General features: G+C 38.4%; 1 protein-coding gene across 3 annotated transcripts in view; it reads right to left on the bottom strand.

The window, feature by feature from the left end:
- The window catches only part of TTC8 (tetratricopeptide repeat domain 8), a 38,187-nt gene extending 25,390 nt beyond the window's left edge, over nucleotides 1-12,797 (bottom strand). The window contains exons 1-5 of one of the 3 annotated variants that reach the window (XM_064658943.1): nucleotides 12,561-12,797; nucleotides 5,919-5,948; nucleotides 2,799-2,919; nucleotides 325-388; nucleotides 11-170 (exon numbers count right to left, since the gene is read on the bottom strand). In XM_064658943.1, coding sequence (XP_064515013.1) covers nucleotides 11-170; nucleotides 325-388; nucleotides 2,799-2,919; nucleotides 5,919-5,948; nucleotides 12,561-12,668 — 483 coding nt within the window. In that variant the 5' untranslated portion in view covers nucleotides 12,669-12,797. The remainder of the gene's footprint in view (nucleotides 1-10; nucleotides 171-324; nucleotides 389-2,798; nucleotides 2,920-5,918; nucleotides 5,949-12,560) is intronic. The other 2 variants (XM_064658941.1, XM_064658942.1) reach the window with 2 other exon arrangements.
- Nucleotides 12,798-17,121: the final 4,324 nt, after the last annotated feature.

The following is a 17,121-nucleotide window of genomic DNA, read 5'->3' as shown; positions in this document are numbered from 1 at the left end:
AAGAACTCACCGTTCCCAGCCTGACATATCCCCCGGAAGCACTAGTAAGGGGACGGGCTGTGAGAGCTGTTCGAGGTGTTCTTATCGCCTGTTCCATAGTACTGGGCCGTCCACTTTGTGTGCTGGGTCTCACAAATCCTGTAATAGGTCTTCCTGATTGAGTTACTGGCCTGAAGATGTTAAGTACATTATCCTTACGTTAAGTGGTATTTATTGATAGAGAATTTAAACAGTTGTACCTGAAGCACTTCATTTTCAGAAGTTAAATGTAAGATTTGTTCATTTCCAAGTAGTCGCATTTAAAAAAAATAAACTATCACATACCTAACAGCTGGGCTGGGGCCTCCACCTTGGCTAGTTCCAGGGAGTTTCAAAGATGTTCCTGGTCCTGTAAGATAAGAGCACTTCTCACTTCACATTGAGATACTACTCCCTTGTCCAGAGGACTTAAAAAATTATTGTATTTTACAATAAATATAAGCCAGAAATTTCTTTGTTCAAAATACTGCTACAATGAATATGGTTTTCTCTCTTTTACCCTCCCCATTCTCTTCTCCATCCCACCTGGGGGGAGTGAACGAGTGGCTATGTGGAACTTAGTTGCCTACTGGGATTAACCCACACCAATTCTCAGGGACATTTTAGGAACAACAGATAGCCCTGAAGTAAGAAAGGTTACTGGAACAATGAGACCATGCTAATTCGAAATGGTGTATTTTCTATCCAAGACTTTAGTAAGTAAACCAAAACTATCACCTACAGAGTAGATGGAGAATAGTATCTTGCGTCATTAAACCAGTGTAGGATCTCCACCCACAATTTAGGGCACAGTACAGTTCAAACTCATCCATGTTCAAAGTCATCAGTGAAAATATTGAACTGGCTTGAGCTCAGGTGAACTGATGAAGGATCCCCCTTTTCACGTATTTCTGTTTTGACAGCAGATAATTAAGAATTACTAGTTCCTGCATGTAGATTTTACATCACTTTCATTGATATTTGATTAGTCGGGTTTTCTAACCTGCCAAGTGAATATCTATTGAGATGGTTTTAAACACTTGGTTAAAACCAACATATGACATCTATACCTTCCAGTCTGTTCACTGCTTGTTACCTTGCACAGAAAGAAATGAGATTTGATTTGACATTTCTTGACAAATCACTGTTACTTGTCTACTTATTTTCTATATACATTTTAAACGGCTTTTACTGCAAATGTTTGTAAGAACTTAAGTTAAACTGATAGGTAGACAGTTTCCTTCCTTCTTTTTTCCTCCAAGATAAACCTCAAGTCTGCCCTTTTTCAGTCCTCCATCTCCTGCCTTCAAGCTGTAATTACCTCTGAGATACAAGCAAGTTTAGTAACTTGTCTAGATCAATAACTTCTAAATCTAAACACTTTCTAGCTTTTTTTAATCCAAGATGATACTAAGCACCTCTGACTCCAATATTACAGCAGCCACCTGACAACAGCTGTATTTTAAGTTAAATAATACAAGAAAGGTATTAACCATGATGTCCTTGGTAAAACCAACTTTCAGCAACTGATGCTAAAATAAAGAACAAAACTCAGGATTCTCTCTCTTTTGATTGGCCACACTTAGGATCTCTGTTGCTTGCTTGTCTTTTATAGTCCTGTGAATCTTGAATGTTTTACTCCACAACAGAAAGAGTGGACAGTTTACCCAGCAGAGTTTCTAACATGGTAACTAGGGCACTATTCTGAGAAATGGACAAAGTGGCTTTTAGTTTTTTAGACTAACAGGCAAAAATGTACTAGTCTTCCACTTTCTGAACTCTTTTTTAAACTATTGCAGTAATATAGAAGAGGTAGACATCAAAATCCCCTTTTCACACATGTTTTTTAATAACTGCAATTGTTTTTGAGTTTTTGGTGCACTGGGAGAATGCTTATGGGAATACCCTTGATCTCACCCCGGGCAACTCTGTCCTTATTTTGAGAATCCCAACCAATCACGTAATGAAAATTTTTAAAAATGTAATCAGATAGATATGATATTGCCTATGTCTATACAGACAAGAAAAGCTTCTTATGCTTCAAATATTAGTCCTGGCCTATGTCCAACTCTTCCCTTGAATTCCTTGACATGGTTGGTCATTGAGAGCCACATATAATAAGTTGTATCAAAATTTCCATGTGGACTGTACTAAAGAAACAGAGAAAAATACAAATAATGCCAAAAAAGTAGTGGAATACTACTAATTATTACCCACTTAAAAGAGAACTAATGAAGCTGAAAAAGAGTTGCATAGAAGAAACAATGACAGAGCTGAAGAACTGCTCTGTGAAGGAAGAGAGAAAAGAAGTAGAGAAAAGCAGAGAAAGAAAGAAAATCAGTTCAGATAATGTTTGTAGGACATGATAACAAAAGGTGATGTCTGACTGTTGTCTACAGTACAGCCATATGAATAAGATTCACAGTACACTGAGGGTGCATTTTTTTCTCTGGTTTCCCACAGTGCCTCAAGAAGCCAGAAAGGAGTAAAAGAAATCGATGTACTGATGGAAAAGAGCGAGTGAGTACAGAGATGTAGAGGAAAAGCTGATGAAACACTATTTGTCCGAACTCCTGTCCGATGGGTCTAAGCACCACATCAAGAACATGTGGTAGATCTCAAAATTGCCATGCAACCATAAAACAGTCTGAAGCTCTTTTTGTAGCAATAGCTAAAAGTTGTATCAGGTTACCTCAGTATGTACTATTTTATGCTAGATGATGATCCTGGCCAAAAGAGTTCTTGTTTATTCAAAGTATTTAAGTGAAAGTCATTCTTACGTGCAACTTGAGCAATGGCATTTTCATCTAGGATCATCTCTGCGATTCCTTCTTGATCCATATCAATTTCATCCACATACACCATTTCTGTCAAAGCTCGTGTTTTCAGGCTCCAGGCAGCCTGATTAAGGATAAAGTAAAAAGTAAAATATCTTCAAAACACCAAGTAAATAATCTAATAAGAAATTTTACCATTTTTTTAATTAATATGCACTTCACAGTTTTAATAGGTCTGAATAAGGTATTGACTTAAACAGTCGAATATATCCATCTGTCTGATTGGCGGTGGAAAGGGGACCGAGTCCTTTGTTCATAGCATCAGCTGTAAAAATCTGTAGATGCATAGATTAGGCATCTCAGATTATGAGATTATTGCAACACTTTTTAGTGACCTGAACTGACAAATTACTAGATTAAATGTCTTGGAGGATAATCTGACCAGTGTGGAAAGGCAAGCATAACACTAGACTACATGACAAGCTTTGTGTAGACTGTAAAGACAACAGATCAATGGGGGGGGAAAAAAAAACCAAGAAAAATCAGTGCCAACAATACAGAAGTACCAACAAAATAAGTGCAGACCCAACCACTTCGATAACTTGATATGCTTGTAAGGTACTCATAGAGCTGGCATGATAAAGGGAGTCACAAGACCAATTCTTTATCTTCCATCAGATATTGAATAGATAATCATAAACTTTCCAGAGTAAAAATCACTGCCAAAACAATTAGATTTATTTCCTTTCTGACACAATACAGCAGTCCGGTGTAAAGGCGTGTTTAATATTGGCTAAGGAGACATTTCAAAATAGAAACATACTGATGCTACCTTAATAGAAATAAAGGTCAGACACATGGAAACATTTGTTCTTTAATTAAGAGGTATGAGAAGATCTAAGCTTCAAGCTTATTTAATAATTTAAGTAATCATTTCATGAGACATTTCTTATTCACCATGTCTCAGACCCTCCCTTCTTCTACATTCCCGTCATGCTTCTATGCAACTTTGTAAGTGTCAATCAAAAAGAAAGTATATCTAAAAATTTTGAAATACTTAACCGTTCTTTTAAAAAGTACTTTCTTCCAAGCTGAAGCAAAGGAGGGCTTTAGCCAGTCAGTTTAACTACAATTAATAAACCTTTGTTCAAGTATGAAAAGAAAGGAATTCAGCAGGATGATCTGAATCTAGGCCAGACAGACATAATCCAGATCTGCTTTATTATCTTTTAGTTTCTTCTTATGTAGTGGGGCAAATTAACGTAGCCTTTAATTTGCATTGCAATTTGCAGTTAGATGTTCAACACCTTTAACTGCTTTTCATTATGCTGTAGAATTATTTAGTTTGTTGAATTTTTATCACTTTGATGGTACTCTGTTCTTTTCAAAGACATGTATGTCTGTAGTCAACATAATCATATCTTTATTGGAAATATGCTCAAATTAGAACTCTTGTATAGCCAAACACAGGCTAATTTCCTAGTAGAGGTAAGAAAAGCTGTCCATAGGAATTATTCTTTCCTGGGAATTGAAAGTAGCAACTTCTCTACACTAAAATTGGAGCCAATTCTTTACATAGGCATAAGAGTATTATTGTGATTTTTCCACTAATTAAAATGTGATAATGTGTTTTTAAAAGCAACATGTCTCTTTGTCATTATTGGGCAAAATTAGATTCCTTAGATTAGAAATTAGATTCCACTCTAGAAATTAGATTTCAGTATTGAGCTCTTAGCATGAGGCTTCACAGCCAACAAAAATTTCAAATATCACACATTATTCCTTAATTAAACAGCAATCTGTAGATTAGAGTATTTGCTCTCTCTTTGTGGAACTGATAACTTTGTTTTGTGATAAGCAACATGTCTGGCGCTTATGAAGAAAAACTGCATTTTTATGAAACAGGCACTTAAATGGCAGGAAAAAGAAAGGGACAGATCATTTCAGACAACCCACATATTCACAACACAACAACAGATTTTGCTTGCTTAACTCCAAATCAGAGAGAAATTTACAATAACTAATAGTAAATAAAGAGGCAAGCATTATTTTAAGTACCATAAGTACAAAAATGTGATACAGTATTTAGGAAGTCTAAATTCCAGAAAGAAAAGTGACAAAGTGTTTTTCACTTAGTTCCTGAGAAGTTTGTCACTGAATAGAGTATCTTCCTCTTGTTCCTGAGAAGTCCAAAAACCAAATTAAAAATATAAACTTAAAATCTATATTTAAATGGGGTTTTTTTCTGAATATGGTAACACATTTTTCTAAGAGCTTTTAGTATCTAATAATCCTTTCCATTATAATAAATTTTATTCCGTACACAATGAAAACCCCAAGAACACGATAACTACATTGTGAAGGGTAATCATTAAAGTCAAGAAGATATCTGGAAGTATTTTACTGAAACCATTCTATATGTAAACAACTTGCATGACTTCACTGGAATGTAATTGGAGACTCATCAAATATGTTATGGAGCTGTATTTAAAAATGCCATTTCACATTGCATTTAATCTCTTCTGACTGTGGGCTGGAGCTAAAAGGTGCCACCACCTGCACAATACTATTCCTGCCATTGCAGTAATCTAGTGTTAATGTGGACAAAGTGAAAACTAATCAATTACTCTCAGTCTTCCATCACTTATGCAAATCATCATCATGCAGCTACAAGACTCTACACAAGTTAGGCAGTGAGAATGAGCTGTAGGAGCAGGGAGGGCACAGGTAAAAGCCCACTATTACCTATATTAAATGAAACATGAAAGTGAGTCCTAAGAGCACAAACACTGTTCTGTCGGTGAACCACACATTAGCTTTTTCCTAATCTCATCAGCAGATGAAGGTCATTCAGCTCAAGGTAGATTCAATTTAGCTTTTAGAAGGTGCTAAACTGCTGAATAAAGCTATAGGAAATATATGATAAATAAACTTCCATCAAATATAAAAGCTGCCTATTCAAAATATCAAAAATCTCCCCCTTATCAAATGTAATGCCTTACCAATGATGAAAAACAAAATTCTGCCATTGAGGACTTAACAATAAAACAAATATTATTCAGTATATCATAAATTCTTCCAAATGATTGTATTTAATAATTGTATTTATGGAAAGAATTTTACCTGAACCACGCTGTATTCAGAATCAAGTTCCTGAAAAGAGAGGAAATAGAAACTGAGGAATGGAAATGCCAAACAATAAAAACAACAACAAAAATGGATTTATACCCTGTGACCATCTCATTTTGGACAAACATTTTCTCTCTGACACATATAGCCGAATTTTCATTTTATTACATTATCTCAACTTACACACATTATGGAGCTAATTGATATTTTGTACAATGAAAGCAGATTTGCAGTAAGTTCAACTCTCTGATACCTTTGCTTTCTTGCTTCTTCTGGATCATGCTGGCCAAATCTTAGATTAACATTACAGCATTATTAAACTGAAAAATGGTAGATTAAAAGAAAATTAACTTGAAAGATATATGCAAATCACTTGAAAATTGACCAGATTATTATGCCATGGGCTTTAGAATACCTACTTAATAAAATCCATCTTTGTGCATTTTTGTTAGCTGCTGCTGGTGATCACACTGATATCATTCAAGCACACAATAGAAAAATGTCAGCACTTTTTTTGTCCTTTTATGGTGAAAATCATGCATTCATTTTATTCTGGACAGTAAGACAGCAAGTGGAATAAACATCAAATTACTGGTCTATTGCGTCACCCAATAAATAAAAGGAAAGCTATCAGATTCGGTTCATTACAAATGAAAAGGCAGGAGCTTGCATCTGCTTGAAAATCTGTGGTAAAACTGAGTAAATACCAACAGAAAGAAATGTAGGTTTATCACCAATAACTGTATAATTATCACGTTCAGGGCTTCTGCTGCTCACTTCCAGGGATTGGGGAGAAGTTTTTCCTAATGTATTCTTAGTTTTAGACAAGGAAGGTGGGAGATAGATGTTACTTTCTCCAAATCACTATTAGTCTTTTAGAGTGTCAGATCGTTTCTGCTTCTAGAGGCAGTGGAAAATTCCTTGCACATTTGGAGTTGTGTAAATCTATCACAGTTAAATCAGCTTTATTAGACTGGATATACAATCTTAGAGTAATTCAGACTATGAAGGGACTTCTGGAGGTCCAAAGCCCTGCTCAAAGAAAGGTCAGCTATGAGGTCAGTTGAGGTTGTTCACAGCCTTGTCCAGTTAGGTCTTGAAAACTTCCAAGGATGGAGGCTGCACAATGCCCATGGGCAATCTGCTCCAGTGGTGACTGTCCTTATCAGGAAATGTTTTTCCTTGCATCAAGCCAAAGCCTCCTTCACTTCCATGCAGCACTGCAAGGGGCCCCTGGTTCCATTTCCTTGATACCCTCATTGTATGTATTAGAAGGCTGCTATTAGATCGCCCCAATGTCTTCTCCAAACTCAAGCACTGCCCCACATGCTGCTGGCTTCCTTTGCAGCTGAGACACATTGCTGGCTCCTGTTTCCCCAGGAAAATGGCAAGGTCAAGCTCGCTCTTTTCCTCTGTAGTATGAGACATGGCCTACTTCTTTCAATTTGAGCATTTTTATTTAGTAAATTCTATGACAGCAGGGACCTGAAAGACTAGTGAAAGACATCTTCTTTCTGTAGTGTACTGGGATTTCTGTCACCTTTTAAGGATCATATTTGGAATCACAACTCGTTCATGGGTGTTAAAATGTATAACAAGCTTACACATCTACTACACTATGGAACTAAATGTTAATTGAGGGATTAATCTCAGCTGACTGTGATGTACCTGGGGGTACATAGGGCACTGAAACTGCCTTAGCATTTCAGATGTATGATTTTATGAACTCCAAGTTCTCTTATCTATAGCACTTGTCTTCTAAAAAACAAACTATTCAGCTTCCTAAGGATCCTTGAGATATTCAGCTTTCATTTTATTCACCCCATTGTGCCTGAGTGTTACAGCATATATGAAAATGGTTTAAGAGCAGTAGGTGCTCTTCCATACCATATGTGCTACAGTAACTAATGAGGATAAGGTTAGGAACAGTACGTCAACACTAACTCAAAAATGCCTTGATGTTACAGATGTGTATCTTACTTTAGGCACTGTTCATTAGTTTAAAAATAATTTAAAAACAAAATGAATTTGCTTGTAGGAGCATTCATATTACTAAAAAATTCAGAAATTATATCACTCATCATTCTGGAAAAAAAGTTGACCAATAATATTAAGTAAAAACATTGCTCTCTCATTATAGTAGATGAGAGTATGCACTGTTCATCCATCCTGATACACTGTTTCAGTTTTTGACAAGAAGCAACTTCAGATTTTTAATAACCCTCAAGCGGGTAATAGGACCCTCACATTAAACAAAAGTATGGAACAACAAAAATTACATTAAAATATAATATATTTTAACATGGGTGGATCCAGCAGTTGCTACTCATGCAAGTAATCCACTGGAACTAGATTTCAAATAAAGAGTTCTTTGAGAAGATTAACAAATAGTGTTGCCCTGTAAGCTTGTATCTCAAAACAAAAGCTCAAATTTACCCTTCATTTACACACATAAAGTTCCTTTGGAATTAAAAAGATTGTAAAAGCAATGAATGAAGAATTTAATCCAGATCCCTGAATCAACTGAGGGCACTTTAAAATTCATGCTAATGTATAAAGTCAGTTTATTTGAAGACCAAAAATATTTAGAATAATTATGTTTTCTGACACCTACAGCCTAGAAAAGAGAATGAAAAGATTACATACCTTATATATATATAAGGCTTCATTCTACAATTAATTTCAGGTAAGATTTAATGCATGCAGAATATTAAAATTCTGAATATGCTCTTCAAATGATTAAGAGCAGAAATACAGAAAAAAAACCCCAAACTTTACCCAGGAACAATGAATTTACTGTAAGTATCACTAATTTTCATGTATAAACTTAATTACAGTCTCTTGAACCAATAACTCATTTCAGTTGAAGAAGCTTTTTCAAATCAAAGTCAATGCCCATAAACATAACTGTGATAACTCTAAATTGACCTTATAAAAACCAGTATGCAAGTAATAGTAGCTGAAAGTTCACCGCGGGAGAAGGAAGGACAAATGAACAAAAGCCAATCCTCATAGTAGACCATTAATCAATAAGAACATCCACTGTATGCCTATTAATTACATTAGGCAATTATAGTTTTCCTATTGTTAAACTAGAGCAGGCCTCATACATGGGTTCTGGTTATTGCCTTGAATCTGACATATGGAACCCAAAGAGTAATCAGATTAGGTGACTAATCAGGATGATCAACAGAGACAGTCCTGGATTGTATTTTCTCTAGGTCATGCTATTACTATAAACACAGAAGACAATGCCTGTTTGCTTACAACAGGAAATAATTAAACTGAACATCAGTACTTCATGTGTTTGTATGCCCAAATGCTAGTCATAGAAAATACAGCTTTTATTTACCCAGATCTTAGATTATCAGCATAGAAGTAAATTCCATCAATAACATTTATATTCCTAATACTTAAATGAGGAAATGCACAGGATATTTTATAGAAAAAAAATTTCAATCTTCCACAAAATGTAACTCCGTAGCAGCTAATTATTCTTCTATCAAAATGTTATTCATTAAGAACTTTTCAGGAAAACTTGATTGATTTTAAAATGTTTTGATTTTGTTGTTGTGTTCTTTAAGAATACAAGTTTATAATGGCATAGCATTTGATACTGCTGTGTAAGAAAATTCTTGATTCATGCCCAGTTAGCTACAAGGTCAACATGACACCTTAAGAACCTCCTCGTTTCAGCAGCCCATAGCTCTGGGACGTCATTGTGGATACGATGGAGCAGGAGGGGTGCTATCATTTAGCAGACTAGCTGACAGCTGGGAAAAATGTACAGACTTTAAGACAAGAAAGGCCATCTCTTTCAGGCATGAATATGTTCTCCAGTTATGCACTGTTAGTCTCTTCCTTTACTTATCTATTGCTACATTACATGTCTTAGAAGGGAGAAGGCTGGTTGCTTAAGCACAAAAAAGTTCTGACTTGTAACAGTCACAGTTTAACTCAACCATTCCTGGGCACGTATTTAAAGGACATGATCTCCTGGGGCTTGGTTTATGTCGTATCCTAATGGTTGCTGTTCAAAGAAGTGAATCCCTAACAGTGACTGAGGCTACAGTTCTTGTAAGATCCTTCTTTCCCTGGCTGCAGAGGTTGGGAGGCGCATGCTTGGCAGAATATGGGACAAGAGGATAAGAACAGATGGCACGGTGATTACAGCCATTGAGTATTCCCTCGTGCTGCACAGCAGCTCACTTAATCCTAACTTTCCGTAAGGGCTGTCATTTGTCTGTCTGCTTCTCTGGTGCCCAACATGACAGTTTGATTTGCAGAAGTCCTACCATTAAGAGTTTGACCATTAAATCTGTCAGAATTGCTACGTGTTCTTTAAGAGTAATAAATCACATATATTGGGTTAGGTACCAAAAATGAAATATACTTCATTTCAGATATATTGCCAGGTAATACCAAAATACTACTAATGTAATTCACAGAGATGGAAGACAGTACCATTTTCTGGTACGTGGCTGAAGATGACAGAAATAAAGTTCAATCAAAACATTTAGGAACTACTTATTTCATTAACATGCCACTTCAAAAGTAACACAGATATCAGGAAATCAATCTGCCTGAGAATGGTCCTAGCTTCTTATTAACGTGGAAAAAAATCATAAATCATTTTTCTAATATTCACAACTACAGCAAATTAGTTGATACAACACCATTGGAATAAATTCAGAATAATGTAAAATAGAATTAGACTAGGCAAGCAGGAGAATTAAGTAATGTATGTCACTTATTTGAGTTCTAATTAACTCAGTGTTCAGCCTTGGAGCTTAGTATCTTTCAAAGGTTATATAAAAATAATGGTTCTATTAAATGCAAAGTATATATGCTACGATACATAAATATGATTTGCTTTTCCATTCTGTTGTATTAAGTTGAAAATAGTTTGTAAGATTTCAATGACACACAAAACACATTCTTGAGGAACGTTCCTTTACCCCATGCCCGACATTTAGCAGGGTAAACAGGACAGATTGGTACCTGATCAATATCTGGAAGAAGGAAAACCAATCAGAATTTATCTCACAGAATGATAGAATGTTAAGGAGTTGGAATGGAGCTTAAGGATTATCTAGTTCCAGCCCCCTCTGCCATGGGCAGGGACACCCATCACTAAACCAGGTCGCTCAAGGCCTTACCCAACTACATCCTCTCATTGCTGCTTTGTTAATTTCCTCCTAAACATTTTTTCCAGCCTTGAACATCTTCTATATCTTACCAGTGCTACTGGGAACAGCCCAGCAAAAGTTTAGAGTTGCCAGGTGTAACAATACAATTTTATACTTGAGCTTCAGCACATAGCAGAAATGCAACCATCTTTATATTTTCATGTTGAGATCATAGATTAAAAACAGTTTTACTAATTAAAAAAAATTATAAATTAGAGCAACAGAAGCACTATGATCTTTATAACTTTTATTTACTGTTGTCTGTGCTACTTCAAGAGTTACTATCACAAATCAAGTGTTGTTTTCCTGTATGCAAAGATTACATATATAAAGATCCAATAATGTACATATACATAAATAATACAGCACTTGCACAGAACTAATACTCAATCCCATTTAGCATTGAGGAACAATGTTCTTCGAATACCTTCTGTGCTAAAACTTTTTCTGCTGGTGGGTCCTTGTTTGTTATAAAACATAAAAAAGAATTTTTAAAATATCCATCCTATGCCAATTTAAATAGTTACTGTGCTTTATATTTACACAACTGTGTGACCACGTACCTTTCTTTAAATATTTGCCCTTTGTGAGGAAAAGAACTGCCTTCAAGATTCCTAAAATATATGTCTATAGGATGCTTTGAGAGACTTACAAATTTATGTGAAGTATTTATGATGAAGATAAAGTTTATTCAATTACTGTTTTTAAAATACATCATTAAAAAGGTTTACATGCACATAAACATTAATCCAGAAACAACTTTCTCAAATTCTTGAGAAAACATGTATTGAACAAGACATGTACAACGTTTCCAGAGACTTTGCAGATGGAGAAAGGGCAAAGAGATTGAAATGCAAACGCCTTCTGCCCCAAGGTAAGGTTCATATGTAAGCTGAGCTAAAATGCCTGTCTCTTAACCTTATGCGATTTAGTCCACGCAACAGCTAGGATATGTGAACATCAGTATAAATTCAACAGGAACACGCTAACGCAGAACTGATTTTAGTCTTGGCTTTTCTTCCCTTAACTCCGCAAACTCTTGAATGAGTTAAAGTTCTCGCTGTGGGGAGCTCTGGCCCTCACGGCAGCGCTCCAGCAGTCTCACCCACACCCGGCACCGCTCCCCTCTCCCGGCTTCGGGGCTGGGGCGGGAGCGCTCCACCGGGGCGTGTCTGAGGAGGAGCCGGCAGGGCCGGCTCACCGCCCCCGGGCCCGGGGGGAGCTGGAGAGCTCGGTGAGCCGGCGCTGCCCGGCCTCTTCTCCTCCTCCTCCCTGGGGAGCTCGGCGCGGCCCAGCGCTCCCGCCCCGCTGACGGGGTCGCGCCGGCCCCTCCGGCGGCTGCAGCAGGTACGGAGGGTCCCGCCGTGCTGGGGCGGCGGGGACGCGGCTGCTGCCGCCCCTCACCGCCGCCTCCCGCCCCGCCCCGCCCCGCCCCGGCCCCCGCTACCTGCTCGCCGGGCGGCCTCTCCAGCAGCTGCGAGCAGAGATCCGCGCACTCCCGGAACTTCCTCCGCCTGAAGTAGCTCCAGGCCTGGAAGAGCGGCTCCAGCCCCATCCCGCCGGCGGAAGCGCCGCGGGAGCTCAAGCGGTGTCCCCGGCGCCTCCCGGGCCGCTGCCGCCGCGCGGGGCCCGGGGCGGAGCGGGGCGGCCGCGCTGCTGCTGCCGCGGAGCTGCCGGGCCCCGCCTCGGCCGCCGGGGCGGAGCGGCCCGGGGGGGGCGGCTCTGGGCGGCCTCCGCGGCCCGTTCCAGAGACGTGGGCCTCTCGTGGGCTCACACACTGATGACTGAAAGCAGAGTTTGATCTGTAATACTGGGGTCAGTAGACTTCAAATAACCCCACTGTTTTGACCTGTGTCCTGTTATTTGCTGTCCTAATATCAAGAGTCATTTAGAGTTGTAATAGACACCTAAACAAGAATAATATCCGCATTAATCCTTATGCAGGTGAAATGTCCTTTAGAGCCATGGAGCCCTGGTTGAGAAAAGTACAGACTGCTGTGAGCAACACTGTTTTCAGTTTTGCAGACTCTGTTAGTTTCTTTAGTTCATTAGTTTTTGCAGGGAAATTATGAAACGGAGATATTTAGAGATTTTAAAAGTTGGAATACAGTTACTCATCGTTTGTGCATACTGTAAGATGTTGATTGCAATCATCAACCAAAGTAAAAGGAAGTAAAACTCCCTAGGGATCCTTGGAGAAATAACTGCATTTGTGAAAATCTTTGACGGATGAACACTAACAAGATTGCTGAAATCACATTGTTGGCATTTTAAGAGATCATTCTGGTTTTATTACTTTTGTCTTACCTAAACTATCAGTTTGTCCAAGATGCATGAAATGGATACCCAGGCTTCTAAGATCAATGTCAGGTGGAAAGATGAAGAAACAGAAGTGCTGGTCCCAGGACTATAGCTTATTCAAATATGGGAGTAAGTGGCTTGAACTGAAGTAGTAGTTATAAACAACTGGGTTTTGCTCATCTTGTGAACAGTACACAGGTGTATTGGGTTTGCATGGCAAGGTTTTTTGTGAGAGCCCATAGAGCTGGCTTCTGTGAGAAGCTGCTAGAAGCTTCCCCTTTGTCAACAGAACTGCTGACCAAGGCTGATGGTGGTAGCACATCTGGGATAACATTTAAGAAGAGGGAAAAACCTGTGCAACTGCAGCAAGAGTCAGGAGTGAAAATCTGTGAAACAACTCTGCAGGCATCAAGGTCGGTGCAGAAGGAGCGAGAGGAAGTGCTCCAGGTGCCAGAGCAGATTCCCCTTCAGCCTGAGGTGCAGACCATGGTGAGGCAGCTGTGCCACTGCAGCCCATGGAGGTCCATGGGGGAGCAGAGATCCACCTGCAGCCATTGGAGGACCCCATGCCAAAGCAAGTTGATGCTTGAAGGAAGCTGTGACCCCATGGGAAGCCCATGCTGGAGCTGGCTTCTGGCAGGACCTGTGACCCATACAGAGAGAAGCCCTTGCTGGAGCAGGTTTGCTGGTAGGACCTGTGACCCCATGGGGGACACATGCTGGAGCAGCCTGTTCTGAAGGACTGCATGCCATGGAAAGGGACCCACGCTGGGGTAGTTTGTGAAGAATGGTAGCCCTTGGGAAGAACTCACACTGGAGAAGTTCATGGAGGACAGTCTTCTGTGGGAGGGACTCCACGTTGGAGCAGGGTAAGCACTCAACTCCCTGAGGAGGAAGGAGAAGCAGTGAAAATGTGTGATGAACTGACCACAAACACCTTTCCCCGATCCCTTGCATTGCTGGAGGGGAGGAGGTAGAGAAAATTAGGAGTGAAGTTGAGCCCAGGAAGAAGGTAAGGGTGGGAGGAAGGTGTTTTAAGATTTAGTTTTTATGTCTCATCACCCTTACTCTGATTTGATTGTTAATAAAATAAACTAACTTCCCCAAGTTGAGTCCGTTTTGCCTGTCAACCCATGAGCCTTTTGTTATACTTTCTGTCCCCTGCCCAGCTGAGATGGGAGTGACAGCGTGGCTTTGGGCACCTGGCATCACACCACAACAGGAAAAAAAGTGATCTGAGTGAAGTATTTTTTGAGACCCATGCCATCCCCACTTAAGAAGGATGAAAAGGAAATAGTACCATAGTTTATGTCCTTTCTCTACTTTATGTGTTTTATAGTCAGACTTAGAACGATTAGAAGGATGTGCTCTTCAGAGAAATTGTGAACATTGTTTAAAAAACCCAGATTTATTGGAAGTATTAACTTGAAGTTCCTCCACACTTATGTATGTCTTTGAGATGATCTGATGCTTGCTGTTACCATGTTAGGTAACTATCCAGCATGTCTGGGCTGCTACTTTTTTATGGAACATAATGTGAATGGCACTTTCAGTTTGTAGAGACCCATTTTGAGATCAGTGCATTACTTCCAAAGTTGTTCAATTAAAATGCCGAAATACCGTTAGTTTACTGGAGACAAATAACACCAGAATGTTTTATATTTGCTGTTTTTAAAAGGCAATTTTCTTTTGTGAGCAAGTCACCACATCAGTTAAACATACCATTTATATGCACAGGAAAACAGAGGAGACCAATACCCCCTAAATTTTATTGATTCCAGCACTGCCATCTTAAAAAACTCATGTGCTGCATGTATTTTTTTCTTTGTAAACACCTGTTTTAAGCTTTAATATCTTAATGACTACCTCCAGACTACAAAGTAAATTAAATGTCTAAGGATGCTGAGAATATTTGATTATAACAGTTTTTAATGATTTCCATGTTGAGATAATGAATCAAAATTAAACACAATGAAGCCATGATTGTGGATGAAGGTTCCTAAGTATTCTGTTAACCTGGGAGCCTTCAGGTGACCAAGTAGTGAATTAGTCATAGATATGGTTGACTACTCCATGCTCTGGTTCACCTGAGAGTGTTTGGCTTGACAAAGAATTTTATGCTTCCTAGACAATGGAATGAATCTTTAAGGTGGCTTGGCTTTCTATCACAAAGCAGTGAGAGACCCAGAAAGAGGTATAAAGCTGTATGCTTTAGATGGGGGATAAACTTGATGTTCCTCTGTTGACTTTTCAGAAGAAAAAATGTGAGATGAGGCTGTGTGGCTGGAAACCAATGAGAATAAATTGTGAGTCATGAGCTGCCAGTATTTGGTCACTGGTCATGGGAAGATTCCTCCAAAAGTAAGAAAAACAGTAAGCGTTTCAAATAGCTCTTTTGAGAGGAGAGGTCTAAAATGAATGCTTTTCAAATTAAAGAATTGCTGTATATTTTATCAGTAATACACATATTACTAGACTTCAGCCACACTTTTATAGCACCAATATTCTATCTACAACAGGAAAGGTCATGATCTTCCAAAGTTAGATGGGTAGATACTGCCATATGGCTTATCAGCAAAAGAAAGGGGAAGATGGTCCTGCAGCAATTTTTATTGGTCATGCTGTTGGAAGATGTATTCATTGCACTTAGTAATCAAGCTCAAGAAATGTTGTCCTATGATAGCAATTGGCTCAAGATACATCTTCAGCTTTTTTACAAAGAGGAGCTTTTGCATTGTTGCAAACAACAAGAAAATCAATTTTCCTTCTTTCCAAGCTGTAACACGCAAGGGGTTTTTGCTCTCTGGTTGCAGATAGCAGAAGGAGGTTTTTTAGTTTCTACATGATGTATGAAGCCAGAAAGTATTGTCTCTGTTATTGGCACAGAGATATCATCTTTGAAGTCTCTTCCACTGATAATGCTGCCTTTAACTTCTTTTGTAGGGTAATGTTCTGAGCTTTCTAATATGGGACTCTCATTTATATTGATTATCAAAATCCCAACTATAATGAATGCCTCTGTGTTTATTGTGTCAATGCTACATTGGGACAATGATAGGTATGTGATATAACTATGGAAATCACCAGGGTTTATTAAAGAAAAGTCATCTGCTTGTCTTGTATAGCTATTCACATTCATTTTATTAGAGGTATTCTCATTGTATTTCCTGACCTTAGCTAATATGTTTTGAGAGACTATTCTCATTTGTTGTGAAAAGACAGGAAATTCAGTGATGCTGCTTTATTTACAGCTGGAGTACTGTGATGGTATCACTGTCTCATGGGTAATTTGAACCTTGCCTTTATTCATTTGAACCAAGAACAGAAAATTCAGAAGTCAGAAGGAAGGGTCAGTTCCTTTTCTGTCTATGGTTTATTCTTAATTTGAAAATTAGATGTCCCTGAGACGGGCAACAGTAAGAACTCTTATTATAATTATTTCTAAATGAAAATATCAGGGCACTCTACTGAATAGAATAAATCCATCATTATTTATCTTTTTTTCATAAAACACATGGGTTTGCATAATTGCTTTTTAAAAAACATAGGTTTTGTGACAACTATAACTGTGTACTTGATTTTAGTAATTTTTCAATTAATCGTTCAATTACTTGTTGCTTAGAGATTTAAGTCTGTTTCTCATTTTCACCTTTTATTTTAATACAGGTTTTTTTCTTACTGACAAGGGTGCTTTAAACTGATACTGA

Source organism: Pseudopipra pipra, chromosome 6 (assembly GCF_036250125.1).
Source record: "Pseudopipra pipra isolate bDixPip1 chromosome 6, bDixPip1.hap1, whole genome shotgun sequence".
Lineage (NCBI taxonomy): Eukaryota > Metazoa > Chordata > Aves > Passeriformes > Pipridae > Pseudopipra > Pseudopipra pipra.
This window is presented reverse-complemented; position numbering and strand designations above follow the sequence as displayed.